General features: G+C 45.0%; 2 protein-coding genes across 2 annotated transcripts in view; one reads left to right on the plus strand and one right to left on the minus strand.

The window, feature by feature from the left end:
• adam10a (ADAM metallopeptidase domain 10a) overlaps nt 1-2,960 on the plus strand; it is a 29,018-nt gene extending 26,058 nt beyond the window's left edge. The window contains exon 16 of the mRNA XM_034111907.1: nt 152-2,960. Within this exon, the coding sequence (XP_033967798.1) occupies nt 152-276 (125 nt within the window). The 3' untranslated portion in view covers nt 277-2,960. The remainder of the gene's footprint in view (nt 1-151) is intronic.
• Nucleotides 2,961-3,691: 731 nt separating this feature from the next.
• Nucleotides 3,692-20,074, minus strand: part of lipca (lipase, hepatic a) — a 33,086-nt gene continuing 16,703 nt past the window's right edge. Inside the window, exons 3-9 of the mRNA XM_034078522.1 lie at nt 12,951-13,130; nt 12,321-12,438; nt 11,977-12,210; nt 5,740-5,982; nt 5,455-5,569; nt 4,840-5,058; nt 3,692-3,824 (exon numbers count right to left, since the gene is read on the minus strand). Of these exons, the coding sequence (XP_033934413.1) occupies nt 3,692-3,824; nt 4,840-5,058; nt 5,455-5,569; nt 5,740-5,982; nt 11,977-12,210; nt 12,321-12,438; nt 12,951-13,130 (1,242 nt within the window). The remainder of the gene's footprint in view (nt 3,825-4,839; nt 5,059-5,454; nt 5,570-5,739; nt 5,983-11,976; nt 12,211-12,320; nt 12,439-12,950; nt 13,131-20,074) is intronic.

The raw sequence follows: 20,074 nt of genomic DNA on the forward strand, positions 1-20,074 counted from the left end.
GCCGGAAATTGCACATGTTTGGGAAAAAAACGAGGAAAAAATGTCTTCAAGAATTGCATTTGCAAATGGTCCTTTTGTGGCTGATGTGTACATTTTAAGGACATAGACTATTTTGTATTACCTTCACCAATTTGATGTTGCTGTCCTGTAGGTACGCTGAAGAGGAGGAGGCAGCAGCAGGCGCAGCAGCAGGCTCTGCCTCAGGGCCAGGGCCAGGGCCAGCGCCACCACCGCCAGCCCAGAGAGAACTATCAGATGGGCCAAATGAGACGCTGAGAACCGGCTCTGCTCTTTGTCTTGGGTCTTCCTAGTGCCTACAGTAGGAGCACTTCACTCCAAAGAGTTACCTTAACAACCTATTCAAAGATCTTGCAAATGGATCGATTTCACTGAACAAAGCCCAAAGTTTTTTTTTTGGGCCTAACAAACACCTCTGCTCGAAGAGCCAGAATAGCAGTGGTTCACACAGCTTTTATAGTAAATAAATAACTTTTCCAAGGAAAAACAGGAGCAGAAATTCACTGATCTTTGTTATGTGATCTTAATCTTTGAACGTGTTTTGTTTTCTATCAGAATGAAGGAGAGTGAAGCAGCTTGTGTAAGAGTCCTTCCTCTGTCCTTGATCTGTGCTCCCTCTTTTTTCTTTTCCTGTTCTTCCACTCCGAAGTGCTGCCATCTTCAGCACGATGGCAGCACTGCAAGTCCCATAGGTATTTACTGCCATCAAAAACAGCAATGACACATTTAAACAGAAAAACACATCGTTTGCCAATGTTAATAGATTGTTTGAAAAGCTCAAAGCACCATCAAGTTTTCGTTTAATTTCTCATGTTCTTCTAGCGTGCAATCGTTCATATGTGGCAGTAGGTTTATTTTAGTTTCAAATGAAATTCTTTATAATGAAGATTATTTACTGTTTTAGTTCACCTTCTCAGGATTAATAAAACAATAGCAAACAAGTGTATTTAGTGAAGAAGATGGCTGCATGCATATTTCAGGGTAAAGTCCCTCCTGGCTGACGGCTGTATATAAGGGTCCACGCTAGCTGCCACAGGATTTAGAAGACAGGTTGTATGAAAAGAATGTAAAAAAAGGAGCTTAACGAGATTATTTTGTCATCTGTTATCCGATGGAGGGGAGATTGATTATCTGGTCTGTATATTCGTGTCATATGGTTTTGCAGCTGCGTTTACATAGAGATACAGTCTGGGGATGACATATATGGTGAGAGAATAGCTTTTATCATCCTGATTGGAACACGCTTTTTTTCTGTCATAGCCGTTTTTTCTGGACTTGTTGCTTTGGCTCTGATTCGTCACACTCAACTTTTTGCTAGTCGGAATAGTTGAAGCAACAAGGAAAGTGTGTAACGCTTGGAACAAAGAGATATGCATATATAAGAAGCTATTACAGAAAAAAAAGTGTCCCACAATGTCCTGCCCACCTTTTCACTTCTTTCATGTACACCTCTTACATTGCACACACTGGCAGTTGTTTTACGAAATGACAAAATATGTTAAAACCACTCAACAGCAGTTGAATCCTCTTAATGAGACATGTTTCTGGTTTAAATGTGATTTAGCTTTTATTGATTTTACTTGCAGTTCAGATTATTTGTATATGTTGAGGAATTTAATCCATTGAGGAAACGTAGAGCTTCTAATTATATTGTTACTCTCTTGCAACTGTTCACAGAGCGATCAATCATTGTGTGTCAGCTCTTCTGTCTTTTACTTTCCTACTGGTCTTGATTTCCTCAAGGAATTCTGTTACCATTGTCACATCCTCTTGGTTTGTGTAATTGCATTTAAAATGTGCCTATTCGGGGCAGTGTGACTGAAGTTAGCGAAGTATCAGTGATTTTTATCGAGGCTGAAATCATGCATCAGCTGGCAGTTTGTCCAAGCACTGTTATCAACCTGGACTGCTGAAGTGGAAATACATATTGGAAGTGTTGTGGTTTAGGGCTTGGCAGTGTAAGGTAATCATAAGGGGAAATGTAAGGGATGATTGTCATATATCGGCATGAAAACCAAATGTTACAAACACACATTTTCATATAAGAGATATTAATTTGTATCTACTTGTATACAAAGTCTTCTATTGCCCGGCTTAAATGGAGTTTTCACTGATGTATGAATGAGAGTGGAGTCGAGTTATTGGCATGAGAAATATATATATATATATATATATATATATATATATATCTATATGTATACTTGGGATAAACTTGGTAAAGCAAAGACAGATCTTTTTTTTCTTATCCTTGCAAAAGATTTGTATGGAGCACGGCTCAGCGTTGTTTTCTGTGCAGGGAGACGGGATGTTGTGTTGACGTTCAGATAGATTCTATGCAGAGTAACAGCAAACAAGTTAGCCTCTTCACAGATAAATGCCTTCGATGTTTTATCCCAAATGGGTACATGAAATAATAATAATCTTGCTTTCATAACCATGTTCAATCTTCACTCATGTCTCTGTGCTGCATTCTAGACTACAATGCAATCCTGTGTCGCTCCATTTACCGATTTCCTTTCCTTTCTGGTGCTACTGGCAGTGCTTTTTATTGGGTCTTAAGGTGTATTTTTCATTATCTTTGGCACATTTTAATTTTCTTTTCTGCGTGTGTGATCTGCTTTGCAAAATCATCTTTATCTTTTGTTGTTGATATGGTAAGATGTGGAGAACACTGGGTGTTAGGGGGAAATACTCTGGAAGTTGTTCAGTCTTTTAAATGTTCTGAATTTAAGGAAATGTGCACTAGAGTGTAAGTGATGCAAAATAGTTTAGAGTCTGATTTTAATGTCTCCTGTGTTTTATACAGTGTCTTCAATTGTCTTTATTTTTATTTACCTTTTTGTTCTTTTTTCTCATTTTGCTTACTTTGAAAAGTTATTGTGCAAAAATATTATTTCTTTTGAACTACTTGAAATGCATTAATAAACCAGAGTTGATCAATACTTTTTCTTTACTGTTTTCTGAAAAGCCCACTATGATTGTTCTACAGATTCGATTGCCTCCTACACTTTGTTTATGTTACAGTCATGATTATTTACACCTGAAAGTTCAGTACAGCCGTGATTAGTCAGGTTTTTGGATCTGATCGCCTGACGGGCTGTTCTGACATGAAGTTGTGTTTACTTTGATTAATCCTGCTTCTGAGGTTAAAGACAACAACAACAAACCAACCACACAACAGAATAGAAAAAAAGGCTCTTTAACGCTATTTATTGCTCTGGTTTGAGTTTGAAAAAACAAATGTATTTATATGACTTTTTGGGCAAGACGATTGTTTTAGTTAATGAGTCATTTTACATATGACACACAAGCATACATTTACGTTCTCCATCATCAAAAGGTCATTGAATGACTCAGTGTCCACAGTCTGGTTAATAATTTAACTTTCAACTCCCTGAAAGTTCTCATGTATGTAGACATACATGTAAATATTGTTCTTAAAACTACATTATGCAATACTTAATAATTTAGTCACAAAAACATGTTATATTTTAAACACACCTAGCAAAACTTTCCCAGAATTCTTCTTTAAAACATCACCATTATTTATTCAGTGCCACATCTTCCAGGCATATTATAATTTCTTATTTACTCAATTATCACAGCCTAACTTTAAAGTGTTTTCTCTAATTGTGAACTTGAAATGGCATCCATCAGAGATCCTCCCACCAGGTTAAGGAACCACGTGTCTGTTTTGGTGTCTTCTTCTGTGGTGCTTTGGTGTGTCTTCTTTACAGCGCACGAACATTTTGTCCTGGGACACTTCAACCTGCTGTCCATCATTTTTCATCGGACAAAAAGACGTCCTTGAAAAACAGAAGTGGGTGTGAAGTGAGCAGAGAGCGGTGAGTCCATCATGATAAACAGTTTAACTTATGTGTGTGCAAAACAATCCACTAGGTGGCATTACAAGTCTGCGAAGGTGTCAAGAGAGGGACACTGCAACACTGTTTTTGTATCTAAAACCGTCTATTCTTTATGGAATGTGTTCATGTGTATTTCATGTTATTGTAATGATTGAAAAACTGCCACAGTTTACTCAAATAGTCAATTATATGGGGCAGTCTTACATATATGCATTTAACAGTAAATCTTAATCAGTAATGATCCACCTCTTATGCACAGTGGATTTCTCAATCTACAGTTTTTATGAATTTAGTTTACTTGAACATTGTCATGGTATACTAATTTATACTTCTGCCCCACTATACTCATAGAAGTCATATAATACTTTCCTCCAATATTTATATGACAGCTTTACTCTGCAGAGTAACATTCTCAATCAAAAAAACACAACCTGATGAGCTGTGCGCATTCTCAAAACAATCAATTGTAATCAAATGCCAATATTTGTTTAACTATTTTCTCCAGTTTTACTAGCTATAACATAGTGTATTGTTAATATCTTAAGGCAACAGTCAGAAATATTCCCATAATGGAACTTATATATTGTTATTCACATCCATATGGTGCCATTTTTCATTTTGAATATTTGTAATTCTTGTTGAAAATACTTTTAGATTTTTTTCAGATATTTTACTCTACATGGTTTAACTACTGATGTTAAAATGAATCCATTTGTAATGAATTATATAGATTCTAGCTGGCTAGCTCCATTTATCATATCATAACTGATTAATTGATTTATATTTTGGATAAATAATCTCAATCTGCAAGTTGCTGGTAACTAAAGCTGTCAAACTAATGTAGGGGAGAGGAATGTACAATATTTGCATCCAAATGCAACACCTTCAAACTATTCTTGAGCAATTATTTTTCATTTATACATTGAAGTAATGCTTGTATTGCAGTGGTGTATACCTTTCCTGCGTGTCTCCTGCTTTGACGCTGATCCTGCCCACATTGAGCGTAGGCTTCCCCCTCCGGCCTCCCCAGGGAATGATGGTCTGCACCCGGTTCCACATGTTCTTCCACATGGCCGACCCCTCCCAGTGCAGTTTGAGCAACATCAGGTCCCCTAAGTCTTTGTCCAGGGTGATCAGGAAGGTGTACGTCTTATTACCCAAAATCTTTTCCGGGCTGTCAGTTTAATTAGGAAGACAAAAATAACACTGACAGATTATTATTACAGCGGGGAAACATCTTGCAGCAGGCTGTCATATTTCTTTATTACAAAAAAAAATGTTGGTCTGCAACTAAAGCAGGGCAGCACATTTCCTCTTCTTATACCAGTCTGCCTAAGGCTCGAGGACACACACAACATGAAGGATAGCGCAGTGAGGAAATAGGGTCTTGAGTAAATTATTCACTCCATCATTCCCATTTATAGTCCTCTTTCATGCAGCAGATCCAGTTGTTTCCATGTGTGTCTTTATAGAGTTGAGAGCACAGCTGCATATTGCATGTGTCAAAGGCAGAACACTGAGCGTGGATGTGATGTAATGTAAGCCTGATGGGAGGTGGTACTGTACTCACATAGTGATGGGGAGGTCTCCACTCTCCTCCTTTGTTCCAGTAAGGGAGATGGTGAGAGAGGGCTCGATCTCCTCCATCTGGTTGACACACGTGATCCTGAACTGGTAATGATAGACTGCAGAGAAGAAGAAAGAAAGGGATAAGGAGGAGAAGAAGACTCACCAGACTTATATACTGATATTAAGGATATAAATACACCAACAGTGATGAAGTATATAAGACTATTAGGGATGTATAAGTGTGTCTTGAGGCTGATTGGTTGAAATGAAGAGGACAACCTCATACGTTTGTAAGGCATCCGAGAGCGTGTGTTCAGGTAGAGCCTCTTGCTGGTGCTACTGCGGACCTTCCTGATGTTGTAGCCCAGCGTGTTGCAGCGATTCTTCCGGCAGTCCAGACAGACCCCCTTTTCAAAAGCACTTTTGTCACTGCACCTGTAGGCCATGCTCTGCTTGTCTTTATTAATGAGAGAGTCAATGAAGAGATGGACAGACCGCTCATGAGCACATTTCACTGTCTGCTCGAAACCTGTGTGAGGAAATCAAAATGGTAGATTTATTATTGATTTAACAATGTTGATTTGCATTTATACAGATCATTTCCACACAAAATATTGTCCTGTGGATTGAGAACCTTAACCACACCATTATATGTGGATTGACTTCATTAGCAACGAACCCTGGCATCTATCAGTCCGTCCTTCTGTCACATCTCCTAAAAGCGTGTAATTATGTCTGACACTGGTCTTTTCTCTGAGGCCTTTTCCCTGAGGCCACTTTTGTAGCCTGGAGGCAGCTCAGCTCAGAGGCATGGACAGAGTGGAGGAAGGCACATGTTGCTAATTAAATCTTAAGGGTGACAGATGCTTTAATGTGGCTTTCACTGTCATATTATGCGGATGTGTTTTGGATCGAGGAACACCATAAACCTCAGAGCCACTTGTGTTAGGCTGGAGGGAATTAAACTCCTCATCCACAAAATCAGAAACTGTCAACAAGCAAAAGATGAATTGGTCCCATCTAAGTGTTTTGAGGTGGCAAAACCAATTAAGAAAAAAAATGTTATGATACAGCAGAGGTTGAGGCAAACTAGTAAGCAGTTAAGCAGTATGGAGTTCTCATTCATAACACTCCGTTCGATGTCTCACTATGGGATGCGCCTCATCGCGGAGCAAACGGAAGCATCAATCTCATTACGCCAATCCTGATTGGCTGGTGATCTTGACGTCAGCGTCAGGGAATTCACCCCCTATAAGTAGCTTGCGCCACGACGCATGCGTCATTCAAACACCTCTTCTCGCTTCAGAGCACATCTCTACAGTAGCCGGACAAGCTTAACGGTCCACAGACTGAACCCAAATATCCATTTCGGTCGACGGGCGCTCGCCGGCTACTCCTTCTGCTTTGCAGGAAGACGGTAATACTAACGCCAGTTAGTATTAAAATCGACCTCGCCCTTCTCTTCCCCGGAAAGTAAGGTAGGTCTGATTTTTTCAAGCTAGCAACACACCTGTTGCTAGCTCGCTCCCTCTCTATCGACACCACGGTAGCGAGGACGTTTTTTTCTTTCTCTTCCCCACGGAGGGGAAGAGGATTAAAAAGGAACATACTGTCACACCAGTCAGTATTCTCCGGGAATAAAAGACCCACACTGTCCTTTTCTCCGGATTAAGGACAGGGTGGTAACACCTTTTTCTCCCAACTTACCTGTTGAGAGCGGGCCCTCAAGATGGACGCCTCTCTCCCTCACACCAGAGGAGTCAGGGACTTGGTGTGGCTCGACTCTGCGGCTGTGGGTTGAAGATCTCGGGCACAGACACACACCAGGTCTGCTCGTCCTGCCTCGGGCTGGAACACGCCCGAGGCGCTATCGACAACCCCGGCTCGTGCGGACATTGTGTCCGCTTCACCGCGAAGAGCCTCCGCCGATGGCTAGCACACCAAGCTAGCCTGTCGGAGCAGGACCCCCCCATGTCCACTGACCTGCCGGCCGGCAGTCAAGACGCGGGGGCGTCCGCTGCAGAGTGAACCCCTCTCCGTGTCGGTCTGGGGCTCATTATCTGCGATGGCTGCAGAACCGGAATCCCGCGCCCTGGCAGGCCGGGACCCGGTGACGGCAAGACACGCGGGAACGGGACCCCACGCTTTACCGAGCTGGGGCTCCCGGTTAGACCTCACCATGGTCTCACCCGCGGAGTATGTCCTCGAGCTGGACTACGATGAGGACGAAGAGGACGCCTTGGCGTTCCTCCTGTCCGAGTCGGATGAACAAGAAGAGGACACCTTCATGTCATCGGCTCAGGCTGCAAAGCCTGGAGTGAGGGCTGCTCTCCCGGGCGATAGCACACCAGCTTCGCCCTGTCTGAGCATGGACCTGCAGGCCGTGTGCAAACGCGCTGCGGCCAGACTCAACGCCCCGTGGCCTGAAATGGCCAAGGAGACCTCCAGGTCCCGCTACGAAGGGAAACATTTTCCCCAAGCAGCGCGGACGAAGAGGCAACTCCTTCCGGTCTTCCCAGAGATGTTGGATGAGGTGTCGGTCTCGTGGAGAGACCGGCCCTTCAGCAACAAGGTCCCAATCCGGGGTGCCTCCTCCCTTGACTGTGACGGAATGGAGAAGCTCGGCCTGCTCCGCATACCGCCCATGGAACCGCTGGTAGCGGCCCACCTCCTACCGAGGATGGGCCCGTCACCAAGCAGGAACCCCACGCTGCCAGCAAAGTCGGACCGCTTTCAGTCCACAATGACTGAACGGTCCTACAAAGCCGCACCGCTGTCCGCCAGGGCCCTGAATGTGTCCTCGCTGCTAACCGCTTACCAAGCGGAGCTCTGCGAGGACCTGTCGGGTAACCCGGGGGCAGCCACTCTGGACGAGATGGCAGCGGTCACGGACATGTGTCTCCGTGTCCAACGCTCCGCCGTCCAGGCCACGGGCAAGGCAATGGGGATCATGGTGGTGCAGGAAAGAGCGAGATGGCTCAACCTCACAAACCTCCCAGACCGGGAAAAGGAAGATGTGCTGGATATGCCCATCGTTCCCGAGGGAATTTTCGGCTCCGCTCTCGCCTCCATGCAAAGGAGGTGTGAGTCGAAAAAGAAGGAGGACGAGGCACTCCACCTCTGCCTCCCTCGAAGGGTCCAGCCGCTGCCTTCACAGCAGCAGTCCTTCGCCCAAGCTGCCTCGCTCGAACCCTGCTCGGTTTAAAGCACCGAAGACGCAGAGGTCGCAGCCCGCCCCGAGTCCCCAGGCTGGAGACGAGGGCGAGCTGGCCTAGAAAATCTCCGGTTCCGGCTGCAGCTTTCAAGACAGTAACACGGGGCTACAGACTCCAAGTCACCGTCACCCCCCCTCGCTTCTCGGGCATTCTGCATTTGCAGGCCCGAGGAGAGTCAGCCCATATTCTGGAGAGAGAGATTCTCTTACTCCTAGAAAAGAGGGCTATATCTATTGTACCCGCCGAGCAGAGTCAGGGCGGCTTCTATTCCAAGTACTTCCTCGTTCCCAAACGGGGAGGGAACGGAATTCGGCCAATACTTGATTTGAGGGCTCTGAACAAATATCTAAAAAGATATAAGTTCAGAATGCTCACTCACACATCTCTGCTGCGGCTCGTGTGACAAAATGACTGGTTTACATCAGTCGACCTGAAAGATGCGTATTTTCACATCCCAGTATATTACCCACACAGGAAATATCTGAGATTCGCATTTCAGGGGATCTGTTATGAATACAGAGTACTTCCCTTCGGTCTGTCTCTCAGTCCAAGGGTGTTTGTACGATGTACGGAAGCCGCAATAGCTTCAATAGGGTATTCGCCTGGCGACCTACCTGGACGACTGGCTGCTTCTCGCACAGTCGGAGCAGGAGGCTGTTACGCAGACAAATGTCCTCGTAAAGCACCTGCTCAACCTGGGTTTCATAATAAACACAGAGAAGAGCATGCTGTGCCCAGCACAGACTGCACTCTTCCTGGGTTTACGCCTGAACTCGGTGCCCTTTTCAGCTCGCTTGTCAGCGGAAAGAGTGAAAGCTTTCAGAGCTTGTCTCGCTCTTTTCCAGCTGCGCAAACATGTTCTCTTCAGATCATGCCTGCGATTGCTGGGGCTCATGGCGTCAGCCGTCCTGGTCGTACGACTGGGACCCTTACACATGAGGGAGTTTCAGCGCTGGGTGGCCGCCCTAAAACTAAACCCTGCGCGCCCCGCGGAGAGTGATGGTTACTGTGAAATGCGTAATGGCACTGCGCCACTGGCTGCACCCGACTTTTCTAGTACGGGGCGTGCCTATGGGTGCTGTCCTTTCACGGAAAGTGGTCACCACGGACGCATGTCTGACAGGTTGGGGAGGTATTTATGAAGGTCGCCCGGTGAAGGATCTCTGGAGCAGAGACCTCCAGCGGGCGCACATAAATTACCTGGAGCTTTTAGCGGTGTTTCTCACCCTAAGACGCTTTCTGCCTTTCCTCAGGGGACATCACGTCCTCGTGAGGACTGACAATACGACCACAATATCGTATATTAACCGCCAAGGGGGTTTGCGTTCTCTCCAGTTACACACACTGGCGCCAAACTGATCCTATGGAGCGGTAGACGTCTCCTCTCTCTGAGAGCGACGCACCTACCGGGAGTGATGAACCTCGGGGCAGATCTACTGTCCAGAGGTACACCACTTTATGCAGACTGGACTCTACATCCAAGGATTGTGAGCCAGCTGTGGGTGCGTTACGGCAGAGCCGCGGTGGATCTGTTCGCATCGAAAGACAACGCTCAGTGTCAGCTGTTCTTTTCGATGCGTGATCTAAATGCACTCGCGCACGCTTGGCCCCCGGGCCTTCTGTACGCGTTCCCACCCCTGGCTCTGATACCCCCAACTCTGGCCAGAGTGAGAGAGCAACGCCACACACTTATTCTGATAGCTCCGCACTGGCCAGCTATGTACTGGCTAGCGGAGATATATCAGCTGCTGTGCAGGCAGCCATGGCAGCTCCCACTACGCAGGGACATACTGTCCCAAGCGGGGGGGGGCGATCTTTCACCCACACCCAGAGCGCTTGGCTCTATGGGCCTGGCCCGTGAGTTGTACAATCTGAATACAGTGTGACATGAAGCTGACCCTGGCAGCTGCCAAGCGAGCCAGTGGCACTCATGCGCTATCTGTACAGTCTTCATGCACTCGGTTCGCCCCAGGGCAAACAGAGTGTGGTTGAAGCCCAACCCTGCCTTTATCTTAAGGCGGTTGGTTCAGGTACCACATTTGACATTGAGGCATCCTCCCCGCCACTGTATTCCTCCGGGGAACAGCGGCCGGATTTGCCGTGTCCAGCCCGTGCTTTACGCACGTACAGGGACAGATCAAGGGTGCTTCGTCATAATGACCAACCCCTTGTGTCCTGGGCTAACCCTTATAAGGGCAAGCATGTTACTAAGCAACGGCTCTCCCACTGGTTTGTGGAAGCAATTGCTTTGGGGCCCATACGAGTCAGAGTTCGCAGGAACCCTCAGGTCCGCAAGCTCTTTCGACTCAGGGTCTGGCTGCATCCTGGGCTCTGGTCTCCCATCCAAGACATTGGTGCAAGCGGCGAGCTGGTCCTCGCCGCTCACTTTTGTCCGCCTCTTAACAGTCTGGACGTTCTACTCCCAGTGTGACTCAAGCAGTGCTGGGCACCTGGTTGAGTCAGAGCTCTATCTGTTAAAGTTCTGGTTGGTTTGGTGATTTTCGAGATAAGCTCGTCTGACAATACGGGAGCTACAATTTCCCATAGTGAGACATCGAACGGAGTGTTATGAATGAGAACTATAGGTTACTTACGTAACCCCTGTACTCAGAGTAACATGAAGTGAGATGTCTCACCAGACGGCACTCCTTGCTATGGTGAAGCGAGAAGAGGTGCTTATTTTGAATGACGCATGCGTCGTGGCGCAAGCTACTTATAGGGGGTGAATTCCCTGACGCTGACGTCAAGATCACCAGCCAATCAGGATTGGCGTAATGAGATTGATGCTTCTGTTTGCTCCGCGATGTGGCACATCCCATAGTGAGACATCTCACTTCATGTTACTCTGAGATTTGGGGTTACGTAAGTAACCTATAGTTTCTTTTTCTCCACAGATGAAGGGTTGTAAACGCCACCAGAAAGCTGAGATCTAAACCAGAGCCTCTTTAAACATCGCAAACAACATTAGAAAACACTAAATAAAGAGATTAGAAACCTTTGTAGGGTGGTGTGCTGAATTAACTGAAACCTAAAAACGTTTGCAAAGGTACCTACATTTCTTAAAATGTGGGGAAATTAGCTTTGTAATGAAGATATTGCAAAATTAATGGTTTACTACGAAGAGACACACATATCTTAAAGCATCACCATGAGGCATATTTCAGGACCTTTCCAGTTTGGTTTGATAGGGAGTAATAAACAGCACAGCCTTTTAGGGGCGACTTGCAGAGCTCTAGTGTTTCAATTTTGTCAGATATTTTTTATGTATTTTCTTTTACTAAGGTGTTGTTGTGTGTGCTTTATCTTACCGAGGAGCCCGTACTGGCTTATGTGCTCGTAAATGTTATGCAGGTCACATCCTGGCTGGAAGTCTCCTCCGTTGGGGTAGAAGTCATAATGAGCCACAGCTTGCTTGATGCCCACACTGAGGCCCAGGTGTTCCTGGGTGAAGGTGTGGATCGCATCCACGAACTCAGCGTCATCAGGAGACAGTCTGTCTGTGGGAGACATGCCTTCAAACAGGGGCCCCGCTGGATCCAGACCTGCACAGGTACAATATTCAATCTTTTTACAAAATATTATATCAATATAGTTTTACTAATTTGTTTTGGTTTGATTAGAGAGCACAATTATTACCATAAGAAACACTCACCTGTAATTCTTCCAACCTTCTCTGAACCCTCCAGATTGCTCCCAGCAAATCCAGAGATGTGAGCTCCGAGACTGTAGCCGATCAAATGAACCTTTTTAAATGGAAACTGGTAGTGTACCTGTTGGGTTTTATGGCAGGTAAGAGACCAATTTTCATCATCTGAAATCTGGTACTTGAATGTTTTTTTAAAGATATACTGTGTAATCTACCAAATGTATGGAAATGAGGGCTCTGTTTGCCAAGACCAAAACTTTATTGAAACATCTCTTACTCTTACACAACGCTTGCAGTCTAATTCAAGTCTGATCACTACCGCATAAACAGCCAAAATGTATGTGCTGGGAAAGTAGCATATTTTTATACTTCGCGAGTTGTGTGATAGTTTGTCAACTGATATTATTGCTGTTGTTAAAAGTGGCCCCCATTTCCTTCAAATCATCGAGACTTCATCGAGACTTCATCTTGAGTCTATTGTGTATTCTAACTTCACAGTGGAGGCATGCAACAAAAAAAAGGCAAATATTTCATATAAACATGGTCATTTTGTGGATGATACCCTTTAGCGGCCTCTTCAGTATAAAATGCACCAATCTATCTGATTTTTACTCTGTACATGTCCATTCCCCTGACCTGAAGTGAGTGCAGCAGGTGAGCTATGTCTTTTCCAACTGTGCGCGTGCTCTGTGCAGCTTTGGGGTAGTGCTGGTGGGCCAGGGACAGCCAGTCGGTAATCACCACGTTGACGTTCATGAGATTTGACTTCATGGCTGTGGCCAACCTGTGCACCCAGCTCTCCATCATACCATCCACCTTAGGAAAAACGAGACACAGTTTAACTCCTGATTGTAAGGTTCAAAACCTCATCCAGCACAACGACCTGCACACAGTGGTGTGAAAGAAAGTTAAAGGTCACCTATTATGCAAAATTCACTTTATCATGTCTTTTATACATGAATGTGTCCCCTCTGTGTAAAGAGATTCTGAAAGTTTCAGGAAAAAAGATTCCCTCTCTTCTTGTCCTGATCCATTTATATAAAATCCTGTCTGAAAATGAGCTGATCAGATTTTGGCCAATTTGTGATGTCAATATTTTTTTGGGTTGTGTAACCATTAGCCAATAAGGGGGGGTTATGTATTGTAACCCTAGGTATATAAGCACAGGTGGAGCCCTCTACTGGACCCTATGGGTACTACTCTCAACCATGCTATGCGAGCATTCACCTACTGAGATACATAAACGTAGCCGGCCAATCGGGGCGAGCCTACCTGAATGCGCGCGTGCAGGCCCATAGTATATAAGGCGGTCACGCCTTCTGACTGTCATCCTAGACCCTCTTCAGCGAGCGGCATAGGAAAGACAGGGCCCCCAGGTAGAGGGCCCCGCCTGTGCTTATGTAACTAGGGTTACAATACGTAACCCCCTGTTATATCCCGCCCGCAGCTCTAGAAGGTTGCTGTGCCGAGTCTCTCAGAGACCAGAGACCACCTATAGCTCTCTTCAGGCAGGTCAATGTTTATTTTATTTTTGTTATTCTTCAGGCAGTTCCCCCCCATCCTGTCACGGATGCGTCTGTGAACACTGTGATGTAGGAGGTCACTCGCCCCAGTTGAGTTCCCCTCCGCAGATACTCTGGGGACCCCCAGTATCGGAGGTTGCCCTCCACTGAGGGGGGATGGTCACCAGACGTCGTTTGTGCCTCTTTGGATCTAAACGAAGGCCGGCAAACCACCTCTGCAGGTGGCGCATATGCAGCAACCCCAGCGGTACCACGAAGTGAGCAGCCGCCATGAGACCCAGAGTCTGCATGATGGTCAAAGCTGTCACTGTTGCCCCCTGTCGCAGTCTGCAAACTGCCCGAAGCAGGGATGCCTGTCTGCTCTCTGATAGGGTGGCACGTAGTCTGCCTGCATCGAGCAACATCCCCAGATACTCTACCTGCTGGTGAAGTATGGGACTGCTCTTCTTCCAATTGATCGCAAAACCCAACTTGGTTAGGTGTAGGATCAATTGGGCTGTGTGAAACATTGCCCATTCCCTGGACCTGGCCATGACTATGAGGTCGTCCAGATAAAATAAAACCCTTATGCCATGGTCGCAAAATTGCTGAAGCGTGCGTGGGGATAGGGAGTAGCCGAACGGTAGTCTGTTGTACTCGTAGGCTATCCCCTGGAAGGCAAGACGCAAATACTTTCTGTGCCTTGGAGCAATTTCGACATTAAAGTAAGCGTCCTTCAGGGCGATGGTTGTAAACCAATCGCCCGGCTGCACTAGTTCCAATAACTGTTTTATTGTTAACATATGGATTTTTTTGCAGGCAATGTGCTGATTCAGGCTGCGAAGATCCAGAATGGGTTTGAATTCCTCTGTCTTCTTGGGAACCAGGAAGTACATTTGAAAAAAAGGTTGATGATATTCGCTCTTCTTTTTATGACTCACCTCTACTCACCGCTGGGTCACCAGACTCTCCTTTCACCCACACACTGACCTCCTTTTCCCCTCTCTCTCCAAGTGAGGTTCTTACCCTCATTACCTCTGCCCGTCCTACCACCTGTCCTCTGGACCCTATCCCTTCAAACCTCCTTCAGACTATCGCTCCTGATATTCTACCGTTTCTCACCCATTTCATCAACACTTCTCTAACTTCTGGTCACTTTCCAAACAGTCTCAAGGAGGCAAGAGTAAACCCTCTCTTAAAGAAACCCACTCTCAACCCGTCAGATGTTATAAACTACAGGCCTGTCTCTCTCCTCCCGTTCCTGTCTAAAACACTTGAACGCGCTGTCTTTAGACAACTCTCCTGCTATCTCCATCAGAACAACCTTCTGGATCCGCACCAGTCTGGTTTCAAGGCAGGTCACTCCACAGAAACTGCCCTCCTTGCTGTCACTGAGGAACTGCACACTGCTAAAGCAGCCTCCCTCTCCTCTGTCATCATCCTTTTGGACCTGTGTCTGCTGCATTCGACACGGTGAATCATCAGATCCTCCTTCGCACTCCAAGAACTTTCAGTTTCAGGCTCTGCACTTTCCCTCCTCACCTCATACCTCAAAGACCGCACCTACAGGGTTACTTGGAGAGGGTCCGAGTCCGACCCTTGTCAATTAACTACAGGGGTCCTTCAGGGCTCTGTTCTTGGTCCCCTCCTCTTCTCCTTGTACACAAACTCGCTCGGATCTGTCATTAGCCCGCATGGTTTTTCATACCACTGGTACGCTGACGTGACGACACCCAATTCATTCTGTCCTTTCCCCGCTCAGAGACCCAGGTCGCCGCACGCATCTCTGCTTGTCTAGCTGACATCTCTCAGTGGATGTCTGCTCACCACCTCAAGCTCAACCTTGACAAGACTGAACTGCTTTTCCTTCCGGGAAAAGATTGTCCCACTCTTGACCTGACAATCAACATTGGCACCTCTATTGTTTCCCCGACTCAGACTGCAAGGAATCTGGGTGTGACCCTAGATAACAACCTGTCCTTCACTGCAAACATCGCTGCTACAACCCGCTGCTGCAGATACATGCTTTACAACATCAGGAAGATACGTCCCCAGCTGACCCAGAAAGCCACGCAGGTTCTGGTCCAGGCTCTCGTCATCTCACGCCTAGACTACTGCAACTCCCTCCTGGCTGGTCTACCTGCATGTGCCATCCGACCTCTGCAGCTCATCCAGAATGCAGCTGCTCGCCTGGTCTTCAACCTTCCTAAATTCACCCACACCAAGCCGCTCCTCCGCTCCCTTCACTGGCTTCCGATAACTGCTAGAATCCACTTCAAGACAATGGTACTTGCGTACCATGCTGCGAATGGATCTGGCCCTTCCTACATCCAGGATATGGTTAAACCGTACACCCCAGCACGTGCACTCCGCTCTGCATCAACTAAACGGCTCGCTGCAACATCGCTGCGAAGAGGACCCAAGTTCCCATCAGCAAAAACACGTGGGTTTGCTATCCTGGCTCCAAAATGGTGGAATGAGCTCCCCATTGACATCAGGACAGCAGATAGCTTACACACCTTCCGGCGCAGACTGAAAACTCATCTCTTTCGACTCCAGTTTGAGCGATAGAACTATTAACAAAGCACTTATATACTAATAAAGGGCTGGCTTATCTAAAGCCAGTTGAGTAGCACTTGAAATGTTTTTGCTCTATGAAGCCTGATGTACTTATATGATTCTGTTTTCTTCAAGTTTGTATTTTGTTGGTCGAATGCACTTATTGTAAGTCGCTTTGGATAAAATGCAATGTAATGCAGGGTTGCCAACTCTCACGCATCTGGCGTGTGACACACGCTTTCACTCTCAATCTCACGCTCTCACGCTGCCCAAACTATTCTCACGCCAAAAACAAGAATACCGAAGACAAGAAACGGTTTTGAACACTTTTGTCACGTAGTGATCGTCTTCTCAATAGAGCATCTTTGATAATGCCTTCTGGCCAATCAGAATCAAGATAACGGCGTGGTGTTGTTGCAGGAAGTCCCGACGGAGAATACTTTTGCTGTAGTACATCTCTATATAGGCTACATCGATACAATATTACCTGTTGATAGAAATCAACACGTAATGAAATAAGACCCCACGGTTTGATGATTGATAGGTGTGTGGGCTGTCTTTCATTTTGACACTCAGAACAATGGGGGCTTTCCACCCTTATGGATAAGGGTAGAGGAGGGAAGAGGCTGTGAATTACTTTACATTATCCACAATGTAAAGTAATTCACAGCCTTTTCCCTCTTCTCTCTGTGAGGAGCAGCAGGTTCAGCTTTCAGAACAAAGTAACAAAAAACTAAAATGGCATTCATTTTTTAAAATATGTAGTAATAGATGTATTTATTTTTCTTCTCAAGAGAGTACCAGAATGTGTATTTTATGTTAGTATTTCAAAAATCTCCTGGGGGAGAATCCCCCCAGACCCCCCAGCAGGGGTTGGGTTTTCAGCATGTCAACTCTTTCACTTGTGGGGAAATTGCAGGATTGGCTCCAGGTCGCCCTTTTTATTTACTACAAGACAAATGTGCCTTTTTATTTCATACAGTTCAATTTGGATTGAGACAGGGAAATAATCTAAACCTCACGCGTGGCGTTTCACTGTCAAGGGGAGCGTGTATGTAATTACATTGCAAATACTGACTTGAGCCCCACCATAGATTACCCAACAAAAATACTCTGGAGCCGCAACTGCCAACCCGTATTGCGCATGCGCAGATCTAAGATCCAGTAGAAATGATAAAAAGTAAAAGTCTGCTGCTTATTGTTCTACTAGGCCTAAATAGAGTCAAAGAGTATATGAGAGTGAGAGTGTGTTAATTAATATATTTGGCAGTTTGGAGTAAGTCTGTAGATTTGTTTGTGTGTGTGTTTCATGTATAGGCCTCTCGCGATAATTAATTTTGTTGGATACATTTTCCCAGAAATTATTGCGATAAACGATAATATTGTCGGCACCGTTGTATGACCATTTTAGACCCCTGACATAATGATAATAATATATAATAATAATTCAAGTACATCCTTTCAAACTGCTAGTCACATCATGTAAATGGCAATTTATCGAGTTCATTTTTATTTATCGATCCTGCTATTGTTTAACCTCTAAATAATTACATTCAATATATTTTTAATGCACCGCGGCACGCTCTCACGAGAGCGTGCGCTCCGCCATAATGCAGCCTTCACCCAGACGGTAAAATGCATTAATCTGAGTTTTTACGCTAGGCTCGGTGTATGAAGGTAGATATGGTGCAACATGTGAGAGCGTGTAAAACCTGATGTGAGCACTTGCAGAAAAAAAATCTGAGCTTGTGTACATACATTTACACTTAAAATATCCACGTAACTGTGAACCAAATGTACACTTGTATAACATATCCACGTAACTGTGAATCAAATGTACACTTGTAAAAAATATCCACGTAACTGTGAACCAAATTTGAAGTCACAGAAGAAGAAAAAAAGTTTTGTAGCTTGTAGAAAAAAAATGAACTTAGAGATGAAATGTTCACTATTTTCCATTACAACTGCAACTTTATTTATTACAACCTCTCAAATCAGTCATTACAACTTGACGAATCTGCTCTGTGGCAGTATAAATCGACGAATCTGCGGTCTTGACTTTTGCTACACTTCTTGCGATAAATGTGTCGCAAAAGTAATTTTCACCTGTAGATGTGGGGGAGGGAGGGGGGTTGGAGCGAAGGGGCGGAGCTATCGGAAGGACGAGGCTCGGGTGACTGGAGACTGCGGGGCTAACGGTTCGTGTCGCTACCAGTCCGCATCCATCAACGGTACATTTTGCCCATTACTTGCCCAGTATTACTTCTGAAGTCTTCGTTCTAAATAGAAAATAGCATGGATGATTTACAAAGGCTTTAAAAACACAGCAGGAGCCCAAGACAATTATAAAACTTGTCATTATTTCAGTACAGTTCAATTGGTTTTATTTTCATAAACGGTTATCAACCGTTAGTGCCAAAGCAGTAGGCTATAATATATGAATGACTGCTGTATAGACTACAACCACTACTTATTTAGCTAGCATAAACTCAACAAAGCTAGCGTTAGCTGGCTGACTGACGTTATTTCGCCGCTAAACTGCACGATATAAAACGGTGGTCTTCAAAGCGGATTTAATCCTCAATCACAATAATAATATTCAAAGTAATACTGGGCAAGTAATGGGCACAACTTACCGTTGATTGACGCGCCATGTCAGCGGACTGGTAGCGACACGAACAGTTAGCCCTGCAGTCATCCGGTTCGACCTGACTGTGACTGTGACTGACCCAAGCCTCGTTGTTCTGATAGCTCCGCCCCTTCGCTCCAACACCCCTCCCCCCCCCCACATCTACAGGTGAAAATTACTTTTGCGACACATTTATCGCAAGAAGTGTAGCAAAAGTCAAGACCGCAGATTCGTCGATTTATACTGCCACAGAGCAGATTCGTCAAGTTGTAATGACTGATTTGAGAGGTTGTAATAAATAAAGTTGCAGTTGTAATGGAAAATATATTTAAAAAATATGTATTTTTCTGCAAGTGAACATTTCATCTCTAAGTTTCATTTTTTTCTACAAGCTACAAAACTTTTTTTTTTCTTCTGTGAATTTGGTTCACAGTTACGTGGATATTTTTTACAAGTGTAAATTTGGTTTACAGTTACGTGGGTATTTTATACAAGTGTACATTTGGTTCACAGTTACGTGGATATTTTATACAAGTGTAAATAAGCACACAAACTCAGATTTTTTTTCTGCAAGTGCTCACATCAAGTTTTACACGCTCTCACATTTTTGCACCATATCTACCTTCATACGGTGTCTCCTAACAATAACACGCCGGCTATAATGTCCCTGCACCCGCATAGCGCTTTGAAAGCGTTCCCTGCGGTTTATCACCCTCACATGCGTGCAGTGGCGTTTTTATATGTACAAAAGTGGTGGGGCACAACAAACGTAGATGTCTATAAGCTTCTGCAGTGAGGTTCATGGCTGGTGAGGCACTGGCATTAATTTTAAACAGACAGTTCAACAGAAGGATACCCAAAAAATGTAATTTTATCATTTAAATTGTCCTCTCTAAGATCCCATTTTCAAGAAAATTGCAGTCTTACCTTTACTTGAAGATTAAGTCCATTTGCCTATCCTTCTGGACAAAAATCTCTATTACTTTTTTGTAAAAGTCCTCCTTACTTGTAGTTTCAAAAGTCCTTCATAAATCTAATCTAATCAACAGATTTATGATTCTAAAATTATA

The sequence above is a fragment of the Pseudochaenichthys georgianus genome, chromosome 3 (assembly GCF_902827115.2).
Source record: "Pseudochaenichthys georgianus chromosome 3, fPseGeo1.2, whole genome shotgun sequence".
Lineage (NCBI taxonomy): Eukaryota > Metazoa > Chordata > Actinopteri > Perciformes > Channichthyidae > Pseudochaenichthys > Pseudochaenichthys georgianus.